Source organism: Panthera uncia (genome assembly GCF_023721935.1).
Source record: "Panthera uncia isolate 11264 chromosome B3 unlocalized genomic scaffold, Puncia_PCG_1.0 HiC_scaffold_1, whole genome shotgun sequence".
Classification (NCBI taxonomy): Eukaryota; Metazoa; Chordata; class Mammalia; order Carnivora; family Felidae; genus Panthera; species Panthera uncia.
In genome coordinates, this window is record NW_026057582.1 from 112,623,198 (window position 1) to 112,649,155 (window position 25,958).

The 25,958-nt window shown below is 53.2% G+C and overlaps 1 protein-coding gene across 1 annotated transcript in view; it reads left to right on the forward strand.

Moving 5' to 3' along the window:
* CCDC33 (coiled-coil domain containing 33) overlaps window positions 1-25,958 on the forward strand; it is a 107,185-nt gene that overhangs the window by 60,540 nt on the left and 20,687 nt on the right. The window contains exon 12 of the mRNA XM_049613858.1: window positions 5,781-5,969. Coding sequence (XP_049469815.1) covers window positions 5,781-5,969 — 189 coding nt within the window. The remainder of the gene's footprint in view (window positions 1-5,780; window positions 5,970-25,958) is intronic.

Below are 25,958 nucleotides of genomic sequence, written 5' to 3' on the forward strand. Positions count from 1 at the left end.
TGAGGACCTGCTTCCTGGCCTGTGAGTGGGCAGGGCTGGACCAAGAGCCATACTGCAGACTCATACCAAATGCCTCACCAACCACAGGACTCTGTAGCTTTGAGATTGTGAGCCTTTGACCCCCAGCCAGAGATGGAATGTATTGAGTCTGGATATAGGGATGGCTAAGGAAGATGGACATTTGGGCCCTCCTCTGGCCTGCTCTGCTCTCCCATGAGCCCAGTGCACAATTGGTGTATTGAAAAGGGGGGAGGGGAGAATAGAGAGAGAGAGAGAGCAAAACTTCCGGACCAAACCACTCAGAGAGTGGGGGCTGCTCTTGGATTTCTCCCCATCTCAAAGCCAGACTACCATAGCCTAGACCTCTCTTCGGCCAAACCAGATGCACCCAGTCTACCCAAGGCCATTCAGGCATGAATTCATTAACCATTTTTTATTTGTATTTTTATTTTTGCCTCTTAGTGTTTATTTTTGAGAGAGGGGATAGTGGCAGAGAGAGAAGGAGACAGAGGACCTAAAACACTGGGTCCAGAGAGCCCTGACTTCAGAGAGCCTAACACAGGCCTTGATCTCATGAACCGTGAGATCATGACCTGAGTCAAAGTGAGACACTTAACTGACTGAGCCACCCAGGCTCCTCCCTTAGCTATTTTTTAGATCCCTAATCTGTGCCAAGGAGTAAAGGACCCTGACAGATCATTATCACCCATGTTGCTAAGGGTTCTGGTTGAAGTGCATTGCATACAAAGGTCAGAGGAAGAGTCACAGAGAAGAAAGGTTTGAACTCTGCCTCAAAGATTGGCTTGGAAATTGGCAAAGCAAGGGTGTTTCAGGCAGAGAATCACAAGTGCAAAGCCATGGAGGCATGACAGTATCTGAAGCACATGGGACATATGGAGGCTGTTGTGGGAAGCAAGACTGGAGAGTTAGACGGGGCTTACATTGTGGAGGGCCTAGATGCCAGGATATAGAGTTTAGACTTCGCCATAAAGTGGTTCAAAGCTAAGGAAGGTCTTTGGCCAGTAGTAGGATGTGATCTGACCTATATGTTGCACAAAGTCTCTCTAGATGTAAATGAGAGACCAAGGGAAAAGATTAAATGCAAAAAGACCAGGTTTCAAGCTAACAAGAGTGAGCCCACAGTCTCTCCAGTCAGCTATAGCTAGGGCTCTATTTAATACTAAAATCCTTGCCAGAATTTTTAAATATCCTTATCATTGGCTCCCCTCCCCTGACCCCCAACTTGCTTTTAGATTAACCCTCTGATACCATTTTCTGGAGAATAAATTATGGCCCCAATGAGGATTAACACTCAGGCCCTTCTTTGCTGGCAGACAGACTCAGAGCTTCAAACCCCACCGCAGCTGCAAGACCATGCGGGATGCCATAATGAGGCTTGTGATATGCATGGGAGGCAGCAAGCCCTCTTGGAGGAGCCCGTTTTCTGAGCCTCGCCTTCAGCTGAAGAGATAAGAACCTACAACTGGGGCCACAGGAAATGACAAAGCAGTGACTGATCGGGGAGCTGCTGCACAGGGCTCATTATGGTGCTTGCCAGCGGGCGAGACACCCTTATCAGGGAGTAAATTGCATCAGGCCTTCTGAATTACTAGCGATTGGAAGCAGATTTCTTGGGACGCACTTTGTTAGATACCTAATGAGCGGGATACAGGCGGGCAGAGCCCAAAGCCGGCGGGGCGGGGGACAAATGTCTTTGTTAAACAGAATTTGTCAGTTTCCGCTCCAGGCTCCCTGGGGAGGGTTCAGGGCCAGCTAATTGAATTAAGAGCAAGAGCGCTCCAGCGAGAAGGCTCAGGGCGGGGCAAGAGGCGGGCAGGCCGGAAGGCGGGCGCTTTCAGCACCAAGGACAGCAGCTGCATCCTGGCTAGTCTGTAATTGCCAGGGCCGGCTGGAACTGTTGCATTTTGCATGATCAGGGATTTAGGGGATGGAGTCGGTAGGAGGGAGGCAGAAGATGTTAGGGGAGGAGGACGAAACAGGTGACCCAAGAAGCCTGGAGCCTGTGATGCTATTGGCCTGGTCTGTCTCAAAAGACCCTCCTCTGCAGGCAGGCAACAGTGAGGGCTGAGAGGCATAAGGAAAGGGTGTCTTCTCTCCACCACGACACTCACGTGGTGTGGGGCAGCTGCGGAGCACAAGGAGCCGTGGGATGCGCATCAAGTCTGAGCCAGTGCATGGCTGTGCATTGCTTTGAGCTTTCAGAGTAGGTCTCCAATTACAGCTCTAATGAAGCAGGACATGCTGCAGCCACGGAACCACAGAGTGAGAGGCCACTTGTCAGCCCAACCCTGCCTCAGCCAGCAGGGCAAGGTCTGCCAAATAGAAAAGCAAACAAGCAGGCTTATAGGACTAGCAGACTCCATCCCCACCTGTAAGAAAGGAGGAGAGCTAGGAAAGGCTGGGCTTACATAGGGAGGATTTAGTCCCCAAGTCTCTACCCCCTCCTCATCCCCATTTAAGCATTATCCTCTTCCCCCATCCTCCACCTTGGCCACCCACCATTTCCAGCAGCCTAGCCCCTTCCTTTAGCCCCAGACAAGCTCCCTTCTCATGAGAAGCAAGGAAAGGAGGGCAAAATCACCTCCCCAAAACGTGGGCAGATTGAGACTGAGGAGTCTAAATAGGCAATATTGGGGAAAGGAATGATTAGGGAGAATTCAGGCACTGTGTGGGACATTGTGGTCCTCCTGGCACCCCTTATATGACCAGACTACCTCCTTTGGGGCTTGTACTGTATGGAAATCTAAAGATTTTTCTGTAAAGGTTACCCACTGACTTGCCCCCAGGCCAGAATGGATCCTGGCGAAGTTGATTAGAGCAGGGGACTAGAATTGTGGGCAGGTGTCCCCTTCCTCCCTCACCACTACATGTACATCTCTCCAGAAGCTGACTCAGCTTGGTAGATAGCGGAAGAACATTCTTGGTCAAGGGCATATGAGCATATGAGTAGCTGCACTCCCCTGCTAGAACTTCCCAACAAGTTCTCAAGGTCTATTTGTAGGAGAATGTAGGGCAGTCAAGCTTCCAAGACCCCAGACACATCTAAATGGGGCACTGTAAGTGGCAATCTGCCTTTCTTTTGAAAAAAAAAAATTTAAGTACCTAATAAGTACCCAGCTCTGATCAGGGGCCCAGTAAATGTCAGGTCTGGGCCACTGAGTTTACCCAACTGGTGCTGAACCCACACAGGGTGGATGTCAGGGAGACAGGTTTGGGGGAGGGGACACCCTCTGCAATGTGTCCCTGCTTTAGAACTGATGGGGCTCCTCTGGAGACCTCTCCCTTGATTTCATTACTTCCACTTCCTCCCCTAACTGGATTAGATGGCAGTCTATGAAATCCAGGGCATTGAGATTGGCTTTCTGCCTGGAAATGAGGAGAAATGTCATTATAGATCCTGAATCAGCATCTTGCCTCAGCCCCAGCGGCCACCTGGTCAATGGGGACTTAGTCTTTGCCCTGGCTAGTTGTTCTTCCGTTCATTCTCTCCTGCATCCATCTACCTATGCATGCATTTGTTGTGTATTCCGTAGTTCTCCTGCTATAGCCAATTTGGTGCTTAGCTGTTCAGAACAGGAGACACATGTGGTGCCTTTTCCTATCTAAGACACAGAGATAAGGCAACCTCAAATCACCTGACTCAGATGCTACACAGAGGCACTGGGTGTGCTCAGTGGGGAGCCTCTAAAGGAATCTTGCCCTCCGGTGGGGCACCTGGGTGGCTCAGTTGGTTGAGCAGTTGAGCTTCAGCTTAGGTCATGATCTCGCAGTTCCTGAGTTCAAGCCCTGCGTTGGGCTCTGTGCTGACAGCTCAGAGCCTGGAGCCTACTCCAGATTCTGTGTCTCCCCCTCTCTCTACCCCTGCCCTGCTCACACTCTGTGTGTCTCTCTCAATAATAAATAAACATTTAAAAAATTTTTTTAAACCACAATAGGTACCAAAATCAGCCTCAAGGTCACCCAATGCTCCACACTTCTCATTCCAAGAGTCCTCATATAGCTGCTTTCTCTTTGGAATTATCTGTCCTTGTACCCATCTGACAGGAGTGAGAGATGAGACCCATACTGGACTGGATGCCTCTGTCCTTGTACCACTATCCATCCCTTACTCTACTGACATAAGCCTGAAAAGACTTCATGTTAATGAATTCCTGCATACCAAATTTTACTTTTTTTAAGTTTATTTATTTTGAGAGGGGAGGAGGGGAAGAGATAGAGGGAGAGAGAGAATCCCAAGTAGGCTCCACGCTCAGGGCAGAGCCCGACTCGGGGCTCAATCCCACGACCCTGGGATCATGACCTGAGCCGAAATCAGGAGTTGGATACCCAACCAACTGGGTCACCCAGGTGCCCCCCTAAATTGTATTTTATAAGGGCATAAAGGAATCATTATTTAAAGGATCTGGGTGGTAACGTTAAGCATCCTTGTCCTGATTCATCTGTCTCATATGTGTGGGTTTTCATATAGAGTTTACACTTAAAGAGAGGCCCACCTGTACTCATTCTCTCTGTTTGTTCAGGGTCAGGCATTCAGGCACCTGTAATGCTGAGAACATCTGTCCTGGTTGGCACTGTGCCCATTGTTCTCTCAGCTTCTGGTGCAGATGATGGCATATTTATCTGCTATGTGGCCATGACAGAATTCCAACAATTGATATAGGAAAGACCTTTGAGGTCCCTACAGCCTTTGAACAATGGGCATGTGTTAGGGCTAACCATGGATTTCCAAAAGAGCTTTAAAGTAACCTCTCCCCAAAGGGAGCCTAACACATGTCCCTAAGCCCAGGGAACTTAAAATTTGAACAAAAAAATAAAAATGGCAAATAAGCCTGGAATTAGAGGACAGTGTAAGAGCAGAGCGAGCCAGCTGCTGGGCTGGAAGATCCCAGGAAAGCTTTGTGCAAGTATGGGTGGAGGCCATCAAGATTTCATGGAGAGGCTGAGTTGTAGACAAGCAGAGATGAGAGAAATAGTCATGCCAAGGGAAGAAGAGAAGAGGAAAAAGAACAGGGAAGGCCAAAGAGGAGGCCCAGTGGAGTACAGAGAGAGGAGACTAATGGGTTATAATATGGGGGAGGTAACAGCAGAGATGGAATGGAAAAGAAATCTACCCAGCAAAGGGTGTCAAAGGAGCTTGGAGATTTTAGAGGCTATTGTTACTGCACCAAGTATGAGAGTCCTGGATGGCATGGTTTATTTATTCTTGTGACAAATATTTACTGAGCACTTACAATGAGGCAGACACTAGGGATAAACAAAGTATCTGCTCACATGTCACTTCCATTCCTAGTGTGGGTACTAGAGGAAGGAGACAGACAGCATTTTTTGAAAGTTAATTTTCTGGTAGAGTTAAGTACTCTGGACAGTAAAATGGGATAATGTGAATAGAGAGTATATTAGAGCAGGGCTGACTTTAGAGAGGATAAGCCTCTATCTTGAAGGCCAGGGCCTCTCTAGAAAGATCACATCTGGGCTGAGACCTGAATGATAAGAAGGGGACAGCCATGTAAAGACTCATGAGACTTGTGGGCGGAGAGAAAAACAGATGGAAAGGCCCTGAGGCAGGAAAGAGCTTGGCATGTTGGGGGAATGCCAAGGACAGTGTGGGAAGACCCCACGGAGCAAGGGGGCAGGTGCTAAGAGGTAGACAGGGGCCAAGCATGCAGGGCCTCCTGAGCCAGGAGGAGGAGAGGCTTGGGGGTCTCGTAAGCACACTTGTGGTAGGAAGACAGAAATTTCTTTGCACCTTCTCTTCCCAGAAGCCAGAAAACTTCTTGACACCAAACAACAGCAAGGTTCTGCCCATCCTAGACCCCAAGATCTTAGATGAGAAGCTGGGTACCATCAATGCGTCCAACAACCTGGTGAGCTCTACAATGGACTGTAGCACATCTGCCTCTCAGGAAGCAGAGGAAGAACCTCTGGTGCCCAAGATATCCCACGAAATGGTGAGTGTCTCCACCTAGCACTAGGAGGACCAGAGCGGTGATAAGGGCCACAGAGAAGAGGTTTGACTGCCACCTGATTCATTCCATAGGTGGCAAGTAAGACTTCCCTTCAGATATACTCTGTGAGTGACTCACCCCAAAGCTAAACTGGTAGAAGGTATGGATTCTTTATCTTACAGTTTCTTCACCTTTTGAATGGAACTCTCACACAATTTCCTTCAAAGCACACCCTTGCAACACTTGTAAGGCAGGGATCCATTGACTCACATAGTGATCAACCCAGAACTTTCTCAGGAGCGGGTCCACTGGGTAATGGGAAGCCCCTTTGAGTCATTGGCTTGCTTTTTAAGTTTATTTATTTTGAGAGAAAGAGAGAGAGAGAGAGAGAGAGAGAGAGAGAGAGAGAGAATGAGCAAGGGAGAGCAGAGAGGGGGGAGAGGGAGAGAATCCCAAGCAGGCTACATGCTGTTACTGCAGAGCCCGACACAGGGCTCAAACCTGTGAACCACAAGATCATGACCTGAGCCAAAATCAAGAGTCAGACGGATGCTCAACTGATTGAGCCACCCAGGTACCCCACTAGTTTTAATTTCTAAAAGAAGAAATTGGGACTTAAAGAAAAGAGGACACCATCTTTGATTACAAAGTCTGTGTCCTTGGTCATGGGAGCTGCAGTGGCTTCCTATTGCCAGTTGACCAGATGCTGAGAAAGGGTTGGTGAAGATGGCCAAGGCACTATCTTAATTTGGTGAGGGGTCGGTGCTGAATCTTGGCCCCTTGATGCAGAGAGCTTAAGAACAGGCTACCAAAAGACAGTCCAGTTGAAGTCCCCACTTGGGGTTCCACCCCAATGACCATGGGTGAATTCACATGTGGCTTCCTTCCCTCTTCCACAGCGGATCCCATGGGGAACGCTTCTCAGAAAGATCCTGAGAAAAGGCCCAAAAGCAAGGCCACCAGTCCATAGGGAAGCCCTCGGCCTCCTCTTCTCAGGACCTGCCCCTCTCCACCGACAGCCTCCACATCTTCCCCTGGCACTTCTGCACCTTTCTGGAACATGTCCCATCAGATGAATAGGAAGGGTTGCTATCTGCTGGTTGTGCCCAGGATGCTCCCACATGAGTGTCCCTGCCCACCCCAGAGCAGGCCCCCACTGGCAGGTGCCAGAGCACTCGTGGGCCACCTTCTGTACCCCTTTCTCTCACCTCTGCACCTTGGGAAAGCAGCTCTCAGGCCTGACCTGCCAGCTCAGCCCTCAACTTGGCTGAATAAACGTTCAGACCTTGCATTTGGAGACTCTGGCAGTGTGACTGGCCTGCAGTCCGTCTTCATCTTCCCTTAAGGATGAAACCCTAAGAGATGGCACTAGACTGCAGCCTGAGAAATCAAGCTGAGTAACTTTTGAGCAAGAGACCAAGTAACTGAGCAAGAAACTGAGCAACAGAGGGGAGGGGGAGAAATAAGTGACTCAAGAGCACTAAGACAAGATTCTAGAAGGCTCTGAGTGCATGCAAGGGGGCTTAGGGCTCCCCTATACCCACAGACTATCAGAGACTATTTGTGATTCTGGAAATCTCCCAGCACTCCTGTTGGTGGGCTTGTCCCTCCACCCTCCCCCTTGCTGGGCACCTGGCAAGATGTTGGTAAATACTTACTGGGCCTTGTGATAGAACACCTGGCTAGATAGCAAGGGCATCCGAAAGAACCTTAGAGAGCATCTAGTCCAATCTCCTAATTTTATGAAGGATGGCCATGAGGAGGCTCTGAGGTGGGATGACCCTGCCCAAGGCTTCCTGACCCCACTATCCCATGCTGTCTTGCTTATAACCAGGTGAATACCAGAGAGTGGCAGAAGCCTACACCCCCAGCCCTATACCGTTTGGCCAACCTCACACCACTGGGTCCCTCAGACACATATAGTATTCAGTACAGTGGGCCTGCTCTTTCCCCTTGCCCATCACAGCCTTCCTCAGGCCCAGCCTGTTCCCTCCTTGATCCTGACTCTTGGTTCCATTCCATGTTCCCTCCCTCCCTTGCCTTTGTCCTCCAACCCATTATTCGTCCCTTCCTTCCTTCCTCTCTCTCTCTCTCTCTCTCTCTCCCTCTCTCGGCTCGGATTTACCATCTGGCTATTCCCATCTCTGACTCTCTGCCCTAGTTGGGTCCTGGAGACCCAGCCCCCAGCTCCAGCTCCTACCCACTCACCAGAGCCTGCCAGGACCAGGGCAGGACCCAGACATTCACATGCCCAGCAGAACCCCGTCACAAGCAATTGAACGTGGGTGGGTAACAACAATCTGTAGCTCCGTGAAATCACAGGTAGCCATGTAGCAATGGGTCACTGTTTCATAGCAACCAAGCAAAATTACATAGCAATAGACAAGCTCATTCACGCAACCAAGAGACAAAGCGACAAGCAATACAACACAGTGAGGGAACAATGGAGTATAGTTGCATAGTGGTAGACCCAAGCCATACAGTGATATTAAACAGCACTGTATTATAGGAGATGCAGTCGTAGAACATAGTAACAAGCATAGAACACAGCGTGTAAGCTTCGGACAGAGTCACAGAGCAGGAGGAGACACTCGACTAACATTGGAACACATCTGGGTGGCGATGGTGCCATCACAGTGTATGACGCCTGGACGTGAGGTCAGCAGCAGAGACTGGGGGGTGGCAGTGGGCCCCAGTGACATGGCAGGTGACAACCTACCTCCCTCGGCTCTCTGACTCTGTGTTCAGGCTGTGAGCCTCTCAGTGGCACCAGATTCCTGGAGCGTGGTTTGTCTGAGTTTAGTCTTGTAGCACATTTCCAGAGCCCAAGAAACAATTTTGCTTCTGAGTCCCTCCAGAGGCTACTCTGGCTTAATAAGAAATGGAACATTTTCTGGAAAAAGGAGCACCTTGGGAAGGGAGAAGGAAGTAGACGGGACACATGGTCTGTTGCCCTCTCTGCCGGGAGCCACAGATGCTTCCCGCTGCCCCAGGGCCTGCCAGTCTCACCTCTATGGCCCCAACAAGCCCACTTGGCACCCATTCCCAAGTGCACCCATGGGTCCGCCTTCATTCTTCATTCTCAGTTGCCAACTCTTCCATCTGGGGCTGGTTTTTTTTTTGTTTTTTTTTTGTTTGTTTGTTTGTTTGTTTGTTTTTTCCAATATATGAAGTTTATTGTCAAATTGGTTTCCATACAACACCCAGTGCTCATCCCAAAAGGTGCCCTCCTCAATACCCATCACCCACCCTCCCCTCCCTCCCACCCCCCATCAACCCTCAGTTTGTTCTCACTTTTTAAGAGTCTCTTATGCTTTGGCTCTCTTCCACTCTAACCTCTTTTTTTTTCCTTCCCCTCCCCCATGGGTTTCTGTTAAGTTTCTCAGGATCCACATAAGAGTGAAACCATATGGTATCTGTCTTTCTCTGTATGGTTTATTTCACTTAGCATAACACTCTCCAGTTCCATCCACGTTGCTACAAAGGGCCATATTTCATTCTTTCTCATTGCCACGTAGTACTCCATTGTGTATATAAACCACAATTTCTTTATCCATTCATCAGTTGATGAACATTTAGGCTCTTTCCATAATTCGGCTATTGTTGAAAGTGCTGCTATAAACATTGGGGTACAAGTGCCCCTATGCACCAGCACTCCTGTATCCCTTGGGTAAATTCCTAGCAGTGCTATTGCTGGGTCATAGGGTAGGTCTATTTTTAATTTTTTGAGGAACCTCCACACTGTTTTCCAGAGTGGCTGCACCAATTTGCATTCCCACCAACAGTGCAAGAGGGTTCCCGTTTCTCCACATCCTCTCCAGCATCTATAGTCTCCTGATTTGTTCATTTTGGCCACTCTGACTGGCGTGAGGTGATATCTGAGTGTGGTTTTGATTTGTAGTTCCCTGATGAGGAGCAACGTTGAGCATCTTTTCATGTGCCTGTTGGCCATCCGGATGTCTTCTTTAGAGAAGTGTCTATTTATGTTTTCTAATCTGGGGCTGGTTTTAACACAGGCCTTTCAGGTGCCACTTTGTCCATGTGGGGCAAAGCTCCTGTCCTGAGTGGACCCACCAGAGCCAGGGTTCTGCAGGTGTGATCTCAGGTCAGGTGTAAGGGCCCAGGCAGAGCTAAAGGAAGTCTTCACCTCCCTTCTGAGCAACCCAGGAAGTCTTTTTTGGAAGAGCTAAGCTTCTGAGTGTGGAGAGTGTGATGTTAAGACTTGTCTTGAACATGGCAATTCCCAAATATTAAACAACTTGCAAGCGGTCCCCTTCACCCCCATCCCTCCTGAGCCCACCTCATGCTGAGCCAGGCAATGTCAAGAGCAGGTAAGATGAGGGGCTCCGTGCAGTCTCCAGACAGGCCTGGTTCCATTCACAAAGGGCTTATAAAGCACCTGTCATGTGCCAGGATTCCCCATTCCCCCGGCAGCTCTGTCATCAAGCACTTCCTCCAACCTTCCAGAAAACCAGCACTCCCTACCCCTTCCAGGTTCCTAGTTGCTATGTCCAGCTGTGTGGGGGGCAGGGTGGTGGAGGAAGAGGCCAAGGCCCTGAGTCTGGAAGTTCCCAGCAGGTAGGAGCAAGCCACACTTCAGGAAACAACAGAGTAACCCAGGGTAGGCACACAGGAAATATTTGGCGAGGGATAAATGGCAAAGGGGCATGGCTGAGACAGTTTATCTTCTTAAGTGCCGCACTTAACGCAGCATTGCTGGGCACACCTAGTAAGCCCTCAGTACAGAGAGAGGAATGAAGGCAGAAGTACTCAGTTGCTATTCAAGAAATGTGTGATCAGTGCTGTTTCTAGTGTAGAAATTCCAGCACAGGGACATTACCCTCCTCTCTCTGGCCCTCTCCCTCCATTCTCCCCCAACACACCCCTTCCTTTGTCCCTCTCCCCCCGCCCTTATTTCTGCCTCTCCCTGCTTCTGCCTTTTTTCAGTTGTTTCTATTTCTTTCTGATTCTCTGGCTTTCTCTCTCTCTCTGACTCCCCCTACCCCCCCCCTTTTCCTCCTGTGCTCAGAGGAGATTTGTGGCAGACCAGAGGGCCCTCATACCAGCAGATGAATAATTGACAAGGGTTGTTTAAAGATTCAGTGGAGTTTTCTCAACCTCACCACACTGGAATAACTCATCTCTTTCATTCTGTCTTTGAAAGCCTTTCCCCCTCCCTCCATCTCTCCCCTTCCTGGCCCCCACATGCCCACCCCTGCTTTCACACAGCTTCTGTCTCTCCCCCTTTCTTAAATCTGCTGGATCCCAGAATGATCCCTTGGTCCTCATTTCTTTAACTTCACTTACTGGCTGTGCCACCCCATTTAACCTCTGCTAAGGGTGGTAAGTTGACTTCTGCTCCTCTGGACACCATTGCCCCAAGAGAGGGGGCCCCATTTCATGGGCAAGGATGGGGAGGAAGGCCTGAGGATTGGTGACCTCTCCCAGGCCACACAGCAGCAGGGGTGGGGTCCGGACCGCAGGTAGGCAGGCCTCCCAAGCCCAGGAGACCCCCCAGCCAGGTGGAAAGGTGCCGGCCCTGCCACACCTTCCCATGGTGGCTGTGAGCACTTTGCATCCCTGAGCTTTGACAGCACAGGAGAGCTGCTTACCCTGCTCTAAGTGCCCCTTAGGGCCAGATGGGGCAGGTGAGGGGCCTTCATAAAGGGGGGCTGGCCATGCAGCAGAGATACCTGGGAGCATGGTCCTGCATGCCTGCCTGGCATGGCCCCAGGGTGCCCAACCACCCCTGCCCAGATCTGAGGCATCCCCAAGCCGTAGGACTTGCGGTGCTAAACCAGAGACAGTCTCACCCTGCATGGCGTGGGCGCTCCCCTGACCTGGGCCTGCTCCACTCACGGTTGCCACGCCCTTGCCCTCTGAGCCCCATAGCGACAGGGCACATACCCTCTGCCCACCCAGCTCTGCTCCACATGGTCCCCTGCTCTCACAGAGCTCTCTGCACCTCCTTGAAGTGACCTTGAGCTCTCTTCCCCTCCTTGGGCCCCAGTTCCTTTCCTCCATTGGCAGAGGAGGTTGGAGCAGATGTTCCAGGGTCCCTTGGGGCCCCTGCGCTGTGACTGGGGCCATGGTCTTGCCTTTGGCCCCCCTCCAGGATGAGGTCTGCAGGCTGGTGAGGCTGAGAGGCTCAGACCAGGCCCTGCTCCTCAGGCACCACCTGGTGGCAGGTGATGGGTCCTGAGCAGGAGTCTCCTGCAGCCACAGGCAGTGGTTAACCTGATGACACTGCCCACGTTGGTCACTTGCAGGAATGTCTGCCTGGGATGGTGGTATCACAAAGCCCAGGAGCCTGGCACTGGCCCCCATGAGCTGGAGTGACACTGGGAGGCAGATCACTCAGGTCCTGTGTCTAAGCCCACCAGGGGACCCCAATACTTTGGAATCAGAGACAGACAAAGAAAGTACAGCCAGCAGCCTCCAATCAGATGCCCCAATTCCCAGGCCACGCCACACAAACCACCAGACACATCCCCCAAACACCACCTTATCCCTCTAGCTCCCCAACTCCACTGCCCAGTGCTCATGGCCCCAGTTTGCCAGGTCAGTCTTCTGTCCCGTCACCTCCACAAGTACCCCTGTCCCATCTGTCCCCATGGCCAGAGGCCCAGGTAAGGACATGTGTTCATCACGCACAAGCACCACATCACGCCCACCCGACCCCACCCCTCCAGGCCCAGCTCCCGCAGGCAGGAAGTCCTCTCAGGGATCCAGCCCTCCACGGTTCTGCCCCTGCACTCCTGCGACCCCTAAGTTGTGAGCCCTGAGTGCTGACACTGGGGGTGGATTCCTGAAAACAGATCTTGTGAGTGTGCCACAAGTCACAGCTCCCGGGCTCAGCTGAAGCCCTCATCAGCTCCTGACTCTACCTCTCCTGACTCTTCTTCTCTGCCTCTACCAGTTCCTACACATACAGGGAAGCAGAGAGACACAGAAAGAGAGACAGAGAGAGGGCAAGTTCACAAGCATTTGAGGAAGGGAGGGAGGCGAGAAAAGCGGAAAGGAAGAAATAAGGAGCCCATCCTACATGTACCCTGTTGTCTCCCCCTGCGGCCCCTCCTCCCCTCCTCTCCATGCAGCTCTGGAAGGCTTTGGTCTGTCCCCGCCACTCAAGATCTGTGTGACCTTGGATAAATCAGTCCATCTCTCTGGGCCTGTCTCCTCATGGTTAAGTGGAGGGAATGCTCTCCCCTGTCCCGCTCTTGAGGCTGTGAGGAGGACTGAAAATAGCGGATGGCAGTGTGTTGGAAAGTGAAGGGCTGTCCACTGTGCAGGAGGCTTATGATGAGTCACTGTGTTCGTGAGTCCTTGCAGGGGGGGTGTGGGGGCGGGGGGGGGGAGGCCTGCAAATCCTGCAAATCCTGCAAGCCTCCGCCCTCTGACCCTTTATCCAGAAGGGACGTTCCCAGACCCCTGGCCCACTCCTCTCCCCTCCTTGCCCCCGCCCTCTGAGTCTCTGGTGGGCCATTCTCCTCCCCCATCCATCACCTGGGACTAAAGAGATTAATAAACAAGACTCATAACTCAGCTGCCGGGATGCAGCAGATATTTACGGCTCCGTTTCAATTTGCAGAGAGATTAAGTGTTTGTCGATTTATTGTCTCTCGGTGTGTGTGAGCGCTGAGCAAGGCCCCCCCCCCCCCGCAGGCCAGCTGCCCTCCCCCACTCCACATACTCACAGCACTTAGGGTGCACCACCCCCTGCCTGGTCCCTAGAGCAGGTGGGGAGCCTGGTGCAGCCCAGCACGGGAAAGCCACTGGCCTCTGGAGTGGGCTTGTCTTCCTGATCAACTTGACCAGAGGAGCAAGTGACCTTGGCCCCGGGAAAGGGCATCCGGGCCCATGGAACAGGGTTATTGGACAAGATGGGGTACCCTCCTTAGATGATTCAGAGGGTCCTTCCTGGGCTTTCTCCATACCCATCTCTCCCCAGGGGGCAGGGGTCCAAGGGGTTAACCCATGCTAGGTTAAATGCACCCCAGAGCCCAAGGCCCACAATTCTAGATCACTTTCTAGGTAGCCAAGGCCTGAGAATTCCCTGCTCAGATGGACCTGAGCCTGCCCTTGAGAGCCATGCAGGCCTCTTCCCAAAGCCCACCCTCCCAAGAGCCCAGTACTTTCAGGGAGAAGCACCACTAGGCCCAGGGGATGGCCCCTTGGGGAGGGAGGGTGGCACATGCTGAGAGCCTGTCTCAGGACCCACAGACATTAGGGACTGGATCTGGACAGTGGGAGGTACACGTCCAATGAGAAAGCCTCCCAGCCCAGCTGGGGAGGAGTCTGCAGGGACCACAGAGAGTGAGACAGCATGGGGAGGCTGCTAAGAAAGGGGCACCAGCCCCAGGGGTGCCCCAAGGATAAGAGTGCTTGAGGAGCCAAGAAGGGGACACAGCGAACCAATGTCAAGTATGCCTGCACCCATGGACCCTGAGCTTCCTCTCTCCTCCCCTGTTGACTTTGTAGTCTGACACATGTATTCATTCATTCATTCGGCCAGCTTTTTTCACATGTGCCCTGTTACCCTGCCCTGCAGAGCCCTCTAATCTGTGCAGCTGTCGGACATTTGAGTCCGGTCTCTACCACTCAAGAGCTGTGTGGCCTTGGATAAATCATTCCACCCCTCTGGGCCTGTGGCATCTGTTAAGTGGAGGGAATACTCTCCCTGTACCTGACTGTCGAGGCTTTGGAGAGAATGGAGACATTGACAAGAGAGCGGATGGCAGTGCACAGGAAACTGAAGGGCTGTCCACTTTGCAGGAGGGTTATTAAAGGCCACTGTGTTCGTGGACCCTTCGAGCTGGGGGAAGGGGGGAGGGGGTAGCAACATGACTCACCCAGGCCTCCCCTCTGACCCTTCTCTGGAAGCACAGCCCCAAGCTCAGTGATAGTAACATAAAGATAACTCCCTACAGGGGCGCCTGGGTGGCTCAGTTGGTTGAACTTCCGACTTGGGCTCAGGTCATGATCTCACAGCTTGTGACTTTGAGCCCCGCATCAGGCCGTATGCTGACAGCTCAGAGTCTGGAGCCTGCATCAGATTCTGTGTCTCCCTCTCTCTCTGCCCCACTCCCACTTACACTGTGTCTCTCAAAAATGAATAAATGTTAAAAAAAAATTTTTTTAAACCCACTTGAAAAAAAAAAGATAACTTCCTACAAAAGTCCTTGTCCTACAAAAGACACATGGGGAATCAGTGTGGGAGGGTGGCCAGGACTGGGGTGCAGTCGGCTCAGGAGACTGTGAGAGCACAGAGGGGAGTGTACCTAACCCCCACCCCCACCCCATCCTGCCCCAGATGTCAGTCATCAGTAGTTGTTAGTATGAAAGCATGATAGATCTTTGATTTGCTATAGGAGTATAGGTTGGTGAACTTGTTCCTGCCAGAGGAACGTGTTGAGTCAAGATTACCTATGTCTGTCTGTCTGTCTGTCTGTCTCTGCGTCTCTCTCCCAGGTGGGGTCCTAGCCTGGGGTCTCACCAAGAAGCACTGTGGGGCCTTCATGCTAGTCCCTTCCCTCTCTGGACCTCTGTTTCTTTATCTGTAAAATGGGGAGAACCCATCCATGCAGTGAGAGATGAGGAAGTCTTAGGGCATGGAGGTTAGAATGGAGGGAACAGATGGGACAGTGAGTTGGCCAAAACAGGGCCTGCCCCCAGCACCCAAACATTAGGCTGAGAGGAGATGTGGATGAGAGGCCCACTGGGGCAGAGCCTCCCCCACCACCCTGCCCCCCTGCCCAGTACAGAGAGAAAATTAACAGCTGATGGAGCGTGGGGTAGGAGGGGCACCGAGAGACCTGGGTCCGCCGACCAGAGCGGTCACCCTGGCTGCATGCCTCCCCTCTCTGGGCCCCAGCTTCCCCTCTGTGGAGTCAGAGACCTGGTCTTGGTGATTTGCCCTTTTTGTCCTAGCAAACAAGGCAGATGGAGATGGGACGGCCTCTGGCTCTGCTCCTTAGCAAGACCGCTGATGCATCCCTGTGTCATTGCCCATCTCCACTCCTGATTGAACAGTGGGTGGGTGGGGCAGAAGTGCAGCTCTCCTGGTAAATAAAGCCAAGATGATGAGGCCATAAATTGCTGAAGGCTTGAATCATTGATTGGTGAGGGTGGGAGGGACTACAGAACCAGGGGTGACACCCGGGAACCGGGACCCATTCCTTCCACAAACTGCCAGCTTAGCCCTCCTTTTAATAATACTAATTACATCCATCAATCTTTATGGAGCTCGTACTCTGCTCCCCGAACTTTAGCCATAATCTCATTGCATCCTTGCACCAACCTGATGAAGGACGCACAGTTATCATCCCCACTTTAGAGGTGAGCAAACTACTGGAAGCTCAGCTAGCCCTCCCGGGACCATGGGGCAAGGCAGAGGGAGAGCAGTCACTGGTCCAGCACAGGCGTGGGGTCTCCAGCCCAGAGCCTGCGCCTGCAGCTGCCTTGGCCAAGCTTTGTGACTCAGAAGTCAAGAGCCTGGTGAGCTTGACTCATCGTGTTCCCAGCCCATCTGTCTGGGTGGGAGGGCTGCCTCAGTTTCCTAGTCAAGAGCAAAACAGAGCTCTGTGGCTGCAGGTCCCCTCCCCAGGCCCACCCCAAACCTTTGAGAGCACAGGTGGAGACCTACACACCCTCTGTCTGAACCCCAAATAACTGAAAGCTATGAATTAAGCTGTATCTGCCTCAACAAATACACCTTATTAACCACCTCAGAGAATTCCCAGATTCTATCTACGTTGGACCCTGGCTACATGGGGAGAGCAGCGCCCAGCCCCCAGCCCCCAGTTCCCCAGATCCTAGAAGATGGCCCCTTTCCTTCTAACCTGGCTCAGTTTCAGTCCCACACCTTAATGGCCCAATGACACATTGCCTTCAGGAGGATGGGCCCTGGAAGTCTGAGGGAATTCCGGGGTCCCAGGTACCGGGCTGTGGACTGGAAGGTGCTTAGGCTCTGGGTGGACATGTCTCCTTGGCCCTACAACTCCTCAGCCCATGGGGAAGGTTGTGGCCCTAGGAGGCCCAGAGCAGGACCCTCTAACACACAGGGCCCAAGGCAGGGGCCCTGCTTGTCCAAGGCCAAACAGCCCCTCCCCCATCTCTGTGACTCTATTAGGCTGTACTCCTGAGCTCCGATTAAATGCTTTTCAGTACAATCCAATTTCCCCCTGACATGGACTAGAAAAGCCCGGTCCCTGTGCGCGCGCGCGCACACACACACACACACACACAATACATTTGGTGTTAAATATCCAATCAGGTCCAAAGATAATAGAGAAGAGCCAGTTCACTCCCAGTTTAATCAGATAAAATGCCCATTCATCGGCTCCTGCCAGCGGCAGCCATCCCCTCCTCAGCCTCCAGGACTGAGAAGAGGGGGCGGGAGAGGCTGCAGGAGAAGGGCTGGAGCCCACGGGGAACTGTGGGGAGGAGAAACGGGTTGAGTAGGTGGGCTGTGCCTTTAAATCTTCAAGGAGGGGGGACAGCATTGCCCACGGGGGACTAATTATCCTTCAGCCTTTAGCCAGCTCTTACTCAAACAGACAAAAGGGGGGCTCAGCAGCCCTGATGGCGCTAAGCTTCTGCCAACAGAATTTTTTTTTACTCTCAGATATGCAAATCCACCTCCTCGTGGTGGACCCTGGGGACAGCTGAACAGTGGTCTGGGGATTTAGAAGGGCCAGCAAGGGCAAGGGCCTGGCGGCCAGACCCCCTCAGAGGACTGGTTGGGGAGACTGGAGGCATCTCATCCTTCCTCCTCTGGCTGCGTGGGGAACCCTGCTTCACAGTGGGGGAGAGCCTCATGGAGGCCAAGAGGAAGACCGCTTCTTCTCCTCTATGTGGGTGGGGGGCTCCCTCAGCAGGCTAACTCAGAGACCAGGAGCTGACAGTCCACTAATGGGGCCCTCCTGCTCACTTGGCCCCCTCCGTTCTAGGACATAGCTACCAGGTGACCTATCCTAAGTGCAAATCCAGGCGTGTTGCCCTTACTGTAAACCTGCCCATGGCTCCCTCACCTGCAGCATGAGTCCCTCAGCCTTGGTGGCCCCCGTGACCTCTGAAACCTGTGCTCCAACCCAGAATATTCTACCCACGCCTAACCATAATGGTATTCACTCACAGCTCCGAGACTTGGCTCTTCTACATTCTGTCTTAGGTCCCCTGCCCCAACCCCACCCCAGGTGCCTGGTACACAGTAGGTACTCAGTAAATGTGGCCATTAATGCATAAAAAGGCCGCTTCCTAGGCAGCCACATAGCCCGGGGAGATGATAGGTCTGGATCAGACACTGGAAGTTTGCTTTCCGCTCAGCTCCCAGCCAGCACCTACAAGAAGCTGAGTCTTTCCAGCTGTGAAATGGGATAATGATAACCCTTACCCTGTAGGCTGGCTGCAAAAATCCCATGGCGCCTGCAGAGGGCTCTGTGAGCCGTGAGGGGCCTCTGGCACCTTATCATTCACAGAAAGATATAGGGGACAGTGTAGGGAAGTGGGGGGAAGGGGTAGTTAGAGACCAGAGCCTATCTCTCTCAGCCCCTCCAGAACCTTCCTATCAGACAACAGACAACCACCAGCCCCTCCCTAAGGGAATCCATTGCCAACTATCAGCCCTGCCTATCCCAGACCTCTCCAAGTCCTCTGCCCTACTGAGGATTTTACTTCCATCTCAGCAGGCAGGGCCTGAGATCTGGACCTCAAAAATGGGCAGGGAGCTTAAAAACTCTGGGAGGGTAGTCCTGAGGCACGACTGGAGATGGACTTGAAGCAGAAGTCTAGCTAATCCAGATTTGGATTCTGAGACGGAACCCTGGGCCCGAGGTGGGCAGGGGCACAGGCATCCCAGGAGACTGAGTAGGGGAGGGTGCCCCCAGGTGGGAGTGCCCCTCAGGAAGCCCCTCCCCTCACTGCTGCCTGCATCGTGAAGGTCTGGGCCCAGGAGGATTCATGGGGGAAGGTGAGTCATGAGGGGGGAAGTAGCCAGAAGAGGCCAGGTGACAAGCCAGATGAGAAGGGTTTCTGAAGGTGCCAACTGCCACAAGGCTCGAGTTCCCAGAGGCGAAGTGTGTGACACATGGATTACCAGAAGCATTGCACAGGAGTCTGAAAGCAGAGCCACTTTGTGAAGCTGTGGGGTGAGCCCGGAGCCTGGCAGAGAGGGAGTACCATTTCTAGCAACTCAAGGCTGCGAAGGATGTGCTGGCATGAGCTGGAGGCAGGAGAGGCAAACCAGCCAGAAAGGGTCCAGCCAATGAGGATGGGGGTGAGTAGAGGACATAACGGCCCCTAAGAAAGAATCTAGATGAGGTTGGAGAGGCAGAGGCAAAGTAGGTGAGCTCCCAGGGATGGGGCCCTACAGATGTCCCAACCTCAAGTACCTTAAGAGATTGCCCAGTCATGCCAACCTCCCCTCCAGAAAGCCCTTGGGAATCTGCTCCTTCTAGCTCACTAGAAGCTCATTGACTGTCCTAGTGCTGGCTTTCCAGGGGCTAAGGTGAGCGCTGGGAAACAGGGAGCTCCAGTCTCTCCATCCACTGTCCCCTTGGCTCAAGATTATCTCAGCCTCCTTGGATCCCCCCAGATGCCCGGATGTCCTGCCTGCGGCTCCTCCTCCCCACACCAGAGACCTGGCAGGTGGCCCTCAGGACCTCTCCCCCTTCCTTGCAGCCCGGCTCTGAGGCGTTCCTCTTGTGGCTTGAGGAAGAGACAATGAATTGAAAGCAGGGGGCACGCACATCTTCACAGAAATGATGAAAGGGGCGTGGGTTGGTGAAAATAGCCTAGAATTCCACCCTGGGGAACACAAGAATCTAAAGAGACAGTGCTCTGTACTCTGTACTCCCAATCCCCTCCAGCCAAAGACAGCCAAGTGCACACCTGTAATAGAACTGAGTTTATTGACTCATTGCAGCCAAGGGGTGGGGGCATCTGGAAGGATGTGTTGGAAAGGACGGAAAGGATTCAGCTCTAGTTAGGTGATTTGAGACAGTGTTTGAGGACACAGGCCTTTGCTCTGGTTGCATGCTCTCAGGAGGCGGAATAATTCTGAATTCTTATCCAGAAGGCAGGAGGAACAAAGCTGTCCTTGATAAAGGAGCAGGCACTCAATTTGGCCAGAGAAGTCGACTGTCTGGTCATTTTTGTGGTTTTTTTTTTTTAATTTTTTTAATGTTTATTTATTTTTGAGAGAGAGAGAGAGAGAGAGCGTGAACAGGGGAGGAGCAGAGAGATAGGGAGATACAGAATCAGCAGCAGGCTCCAGACTCCGAGCTATCAGCACAGGCCAGACACAGGGCTCGAACTCACAAACCGCAAGATCGTGACCTGAGCCGAAGCCGGACGCTTAACTGACTGAGTCACCCAGGCGCCCCTCATTTTTGTGGTTTGAACAATATTCGTGTTTTAGCTGTGTTCAGACAAGATTTCCGAGTGGCTTTGTTTTTGTCTTGCTCCATCACGGTCAGAAAGTGGCTTCATGTGATGCTGTGAAGTAGGCCCACAGAACACCCAGGTGTAGCTGTGCGGCTGGGCCAGCTCCTGGCCCCTGGGGCTGCTTTGCTCTCTCTCAGTAGCTTTAGGCAGGGTGACGGGGCGGGGGGAGGGGCACGTGTTATCCACACACCGGTGCCAGGCTCCGTGCTCGACCCTGAACAGACTTTGTCCACTTAATCTTCATCACGGCCCTCTCCCCACTGTACAGATGATGAAACTGAGGCTAGGGTGAGGAGGGCGGGGCGGGGCGGGGCAAAGTGCTCAGAGAGTCAACACTAAATAGGAAAACCGGCCTGGAAACCCTGAGCTCTCTGGCTCCAAAGTCTTCACCCCTGTGCCCTTGGCCTGGAGCTGAGCTCCATCAGCTCCACAGGACACAGGACTCTAAATTGTGACCCCCCCCCCAAGCACCCCAGCTGGGCATCTCTTGCTGCAGGGGTTCAGCCGGGCCGTCACGGGCCAGCCGCAGTGTCAGCAGCCTCCATGCCGGTCCCCCGTGCCTAGAGGTGTGAGGGGTAATGAGGCCCCATAATTAAGGTTCCTGGAGACATGGCCGGGAGATTTATAGACAGGCTTTGTCAATAACCGTGCTCTGGCTGCAGATCCAGAGAGACATCGATAAGTGCTCGTTACAGCTTCTGCCCACTCCCTGCCCTGCCCCCCCACCCCCCCCCCACCTCTCCCGGGCCTGTCACGCCGCCTGTTCACAGCGCCTATGTACACAGGCTTCGCTCAATTAATTTGCACTTGTTGGCACCATCTGTTCTTTTCATGTGTCCTTATCAGGCGTGTATGGGTCCTGCCTCCACCTCAGATGTGCTCCAGAGCGGGCACATGACACCCCCATCAGACTGGGGCTCCTCAGGGTGGGGCACTGTCTCCTCCCTCGGTCTAGGACCCCTGAAGGTACGGACAAGACTTCCTCTTCCACCATCTGGATCCCCGCACCTAGCCCCCCGCCCTGGGGAGCTATGCTTGGTCTGAGGCCCTTGCAGAATCCCTCTGAGCCTGACTTGGCCAGGCCTTGCCCTCTAGAGGAAGCCCCCAGATGCCAATCAAGCCATCCCCTGAAAGGCTGGCTGCCCCTGGGGGCTGAAAGGCAGGGTTCTGGTTCTGGTCCCAGCTTTGGCTCCCACAGCCTGAGGTTTGGAAGGTGCCTGCTCCAAGAACAGTGACATCAGTGAGTCACGGGGCTGGAGGGGGCTGAGAAACCCCTGCCAAGTCTCTCTTTCTCTTGAGTCGCATGGGTCAAGGGTGGTGCAGGGGCCTAGACTTGGGCAGCCCCCAGAGCAGAGTGGGCATGGCCTGGTGGCCCCAGGATGCCAGGCAGATGGCCCACCCAGACGAATGAGAAATGGCAGCATCCTAACAATGCCTGCCCTTGGCCATCTCCTCATCCCAAGGCTCTTGGCAGCCGGCATCCCAACCCGACTCCTCTCAGGGCTGCTCTTTCTTCCAGAAGGGTCTCAGCTCCTACCAGCTCTGCTAGACTGTGCTTCCAGCCCTCGGCACAGATCTCGAGATGGCCCGGCTTTCCTGACCCTGGGGGATTACAGTGCTGAGCTGACCCTGCCAGGCCAGTGCTGGGAATCCTCTTGCTCTCTCTGTGGTGACCTGTGAGGCATGCTGGGCATGTTTACAAGGAAACCAGGCCCGGGCGCCTGGGCTGCTCAGTCAGTTAAGTGTCCGACTCTTGATCTTGACTCAGGTCATGATCTCACAGTTTGTGAGTTCGAGCCCCACATTGGGCACTGTGCTGACAGCACAGAGCCTGCTTAGGATTCTGTCTGTCCCTCTCTCTGACTCACCCCCACTCGATCTCTCTCTGTCTCTCAAAATAAATAAATAAAAACTTAAAAAACAAAACAAAACAAAAAAAAAAAAAACAACAAGGAAACCAAGCCTTATCCTGGAAGTTATCTTTGGAAATTCATCGTCAGTATGTAGCTCCAGCCCAGCCCACCTCACCTGACTATAACAGGCTCCACAGTTGGGCCTTGGCCTGGCATTCAATGCCCCATGACTAGGCCCTGCAGCCACACCAGCCTCCTTTCTCACCACCCCTCCTCACCACATGTCCCATCTGTCTATACTTCCCCCACAAACACCTTTGTCCCTGCTGGTCCCTTTGCCAGGAGTGCACCCCTTCCTCGCTCCTTTATCACCTGGCAAACTCCTACTCATCCTTCAAAACCCATTCCAAAACTCATTGTGTGATGGCCTTCTTTATACCTTTGCCTGCATCCCAGGGTGAGAAGGGGCCTGGTTGAGGGGCTCCCCAAATACTGTCCTTACCATACTGATGTATCATATCACACTGTGCCTGCTGCCATATCCACTTCCATACAGGTTCCTCGAAGACAATATAAGCCCCAAACCTTGGTCACATCTGGATACCAGGTGCCCGGTACAGGGCCAAGCCAAATGGGGCTACTGGAGAGGGTGTGTTGAACCGGAGGACCCCCAGCTTCCTTAGCCTGGGTTGGGGGAAGGGCAGTACTTATGGTCCCCCATAGATGGAAGGTGACACACCCCTCTTGCTCTGACTGCCCACTAATAGAGTCATGGAAGTCTCAGGTGGGCAGTAGACTCTTTAGGGCCAAATGCAGCACACTACTGGGGAGGCACACAAAGAGAGAGGGCTTTACCACGCTCCCTGTCCACCCCCACCCCCCAGTTGTCTCCCAGGAACCCATGAGTCCTCTGCCACAGACAGCTCTACGTATCCTGCCCAAGCACCTGGGTCTGGGATTTAGCTGGATGTTGGTGGTAGTGGTGGTGGAGGGGGGGGGGGGGGGGGGGGGTGGTGTTTCAGGCCCACTGATGGCATTTCTGCCAGGGGAGGGTCTTAGGAATAGGGATTCGTGTTTGCTTGGCACATGCAGGTACCGGTGTCTCAGGCCCCACACAGCTCGCATGCAGGGACACACAACCCTGGGTGCCCACAAGCCCCGTCCCAGGCTAGAGTGGAGGCCCACGGCTAGGCGGGGCCCGGAGAAATCTGACAGCATGCCGGAAGCCACGCTGTGCACCATCTCAGTTCTAGTCTCTTCTCCCCTCCCCTGTGTCAATTCAGCGGCTCTATTGCAGAAAGGAACTGTGGTCAGGAGAGCCTCAAAATGTAGGAGCCAGGCCTGGAACCTGTGGGGTTGGGGAGCACAGCAGCCAGTGGGGACTGATGGCCTATGCTCCCTGCCCTGAGTTCCACTGAGCTATAGGTCCAGCCTCAGTGAGGAAGCAGGGAGCATGAACCCTGCCCTCACAGACTGGAAGGCCTGTTGGGGACAGGAGGGCCAGCCCCAGGGTCTGAGCAGGTGGCTAAGAGTGTGGACTTAAGGGGCTCCCGGGTGGCTCAGTCAGTAAGCATCTGACTTTGGCTCAGGTCACGATCTCACAGTTTGTGGGTTCGAGCCCCGAGTCTGGCTCTGTGCTGCCAGCTCAGAGCCTAGAGTCTGCTTCCTGCTTCGGATTCTGTGACTCTCTGTCTCTCTCTGCCCCTCCCCCACTCACCCTCTGTTTCTCTCTCTCTCTCAAAAATAAACATTAAAAAAAATTTTTTTAAATAAAAAAAAGAGTGTAGACTCAGGAAAAGCTCTCCCACCGAGACCACTTCCCTGACCCCTTCCTGCCTCACTCCCCTCCTCTGTAGAATGGGTATAGTGGCAGCTGCCTTGTTGGGTTAATTGGAGGCATAATTAGAGTGAGCTGTATAAAGTATTTAGAACGGCGCCTGCCCACGATGAGCCCTTGTTATTACCTGACTGGTTCAGGCTCTAGAAAGTCAGAAAAGGAAGCCGCCATCCCTTCTAGCCAAGGAGAATGAGGAAAGCTTTTGTCTGGAGGCCACTCTGAAGAATGGAACTGCAGAGACAGGGTGAAGGCGCCTCCGTTCTGTCGGTAGAGGAACTACAAAGGCACAGAGAGGGCAGAACAGACCCTCCGCTCTTCCCGTGAGCTGTGAGGCTGGAGGAGAGGGGGCAGGATCACGGTGGACCTTGACCACCAAGCCGGGTGAATAAAGTGCCCCCAGTACCACCCAGCGTCTCTGTGCTCCCTTCTCCCTCCTCCCCACCCAGCCTGATGCCTTCCTGCTTCCCGAACCCCACAGAAGATTGTCCCCCTCCCCGCAAAGAACCCTAATCTTGACATAGCAACTGTCTGCTGTGTCTCACCACGCTTTCAGGGGTGGGCGTGGGGGGGGCTCCTTAGCACCTATTTTATAGATGAAGTGTCTGAGATCACGCAGGTCCCAATGGGATTTCAAGGGGACAGGCTCAACTCTTCGGGAATGACTTCCCCTCCCTCTCAGCATCCCACACTTGCTCTGTGTCCAGGGATTGACCCCCTGAGGGGTCTTGGTGCCCCTCTGCCTCCCTCCAGAGCAGGGCTGGAAGACAGCCACGTCTGGGGTCTGGCTGAGCGTGGCCGATGCTTCCACGTGGTACATTATTGATGGGGCTTCTAATTGTGCGTTTCCCAAAGTCTACAGACCTTTGATGAAAAATTCATGGCACGCCCGAGGATGGGAGCAGATTCAATCGATTGGTAGCACAGCGGGTGCAGGAGCACCCGGCCCCACTCAGTGAGGGGGTGGCTGAAGGCTGGGCTGGGAGTGGGCACCAGTCTGGCTTCGCCTTTATTCCAGGCTTCTGGCCCCAGGTCATGGGATGGGAGGGGCACACAGCAGAATACAGCAGCCCATTTCCCCGGGGGCGGGATCTGGAAGGTCTAGGCTGACATCTGGGATGCCATCTGGGTGGCTGGTGCTGTCCAGAGAGGATGGCCATCTCCATCAGGAGCCTCATTTTTTCATTGTGGAGGAGTATTTGACCCTCCGGAGCCCCCATGAGTCACACAGAGGTGCGAGTAACATTCCCAGAGCCGTCCATTTGCCAGGTCCCCTGCTCTGGGCTTTACACCCACAAGCTCATTAAATCTCCCACAGCTCAAGGAGATGGGGGAGGTCATGCTCTCCATCTTAGAGAGGAGGAAACTGGCTCACAGAGGTTCAGGACCGCGCTGAACAACATCACACAGATAATTAGAAGCAGAACGGGCATTGGAACCCAGCACTGAGCAAACTTGCAGCCCCCTGTCTCTCTACTGCTCTGGGCCAACTCAGATCTGAGCCACAGAGCAGCTTGGGGGGTTGTCCTGTCCAGCTCTCCTGCCCTGTCCCTCATGTATAGAGGAAAAAAACCCCAGTTAGGAAAAGGATCTCTCCAGGATCTCAGAGTGAATTAAGTGAAAAATGAGGCTTGCACATGAGCAGAGTAAGGGCCCGCCTGCAACACTAACTGAGGCCAGAGGCCCCCATGCATGCAGAATCCTGGGCCAGCACCCAGCAGCCAGGGGTAGGGGCCTCCTTAGACAGGGAGGGAGACTTTGAGACAGGTGGGTTGTCTGTCTTAGACCGTCCGGTCAGATATTATTATTGTGCCACCATTGAGGCCCCAGAGACCTCTGACATTCACTCATCTGTTCATT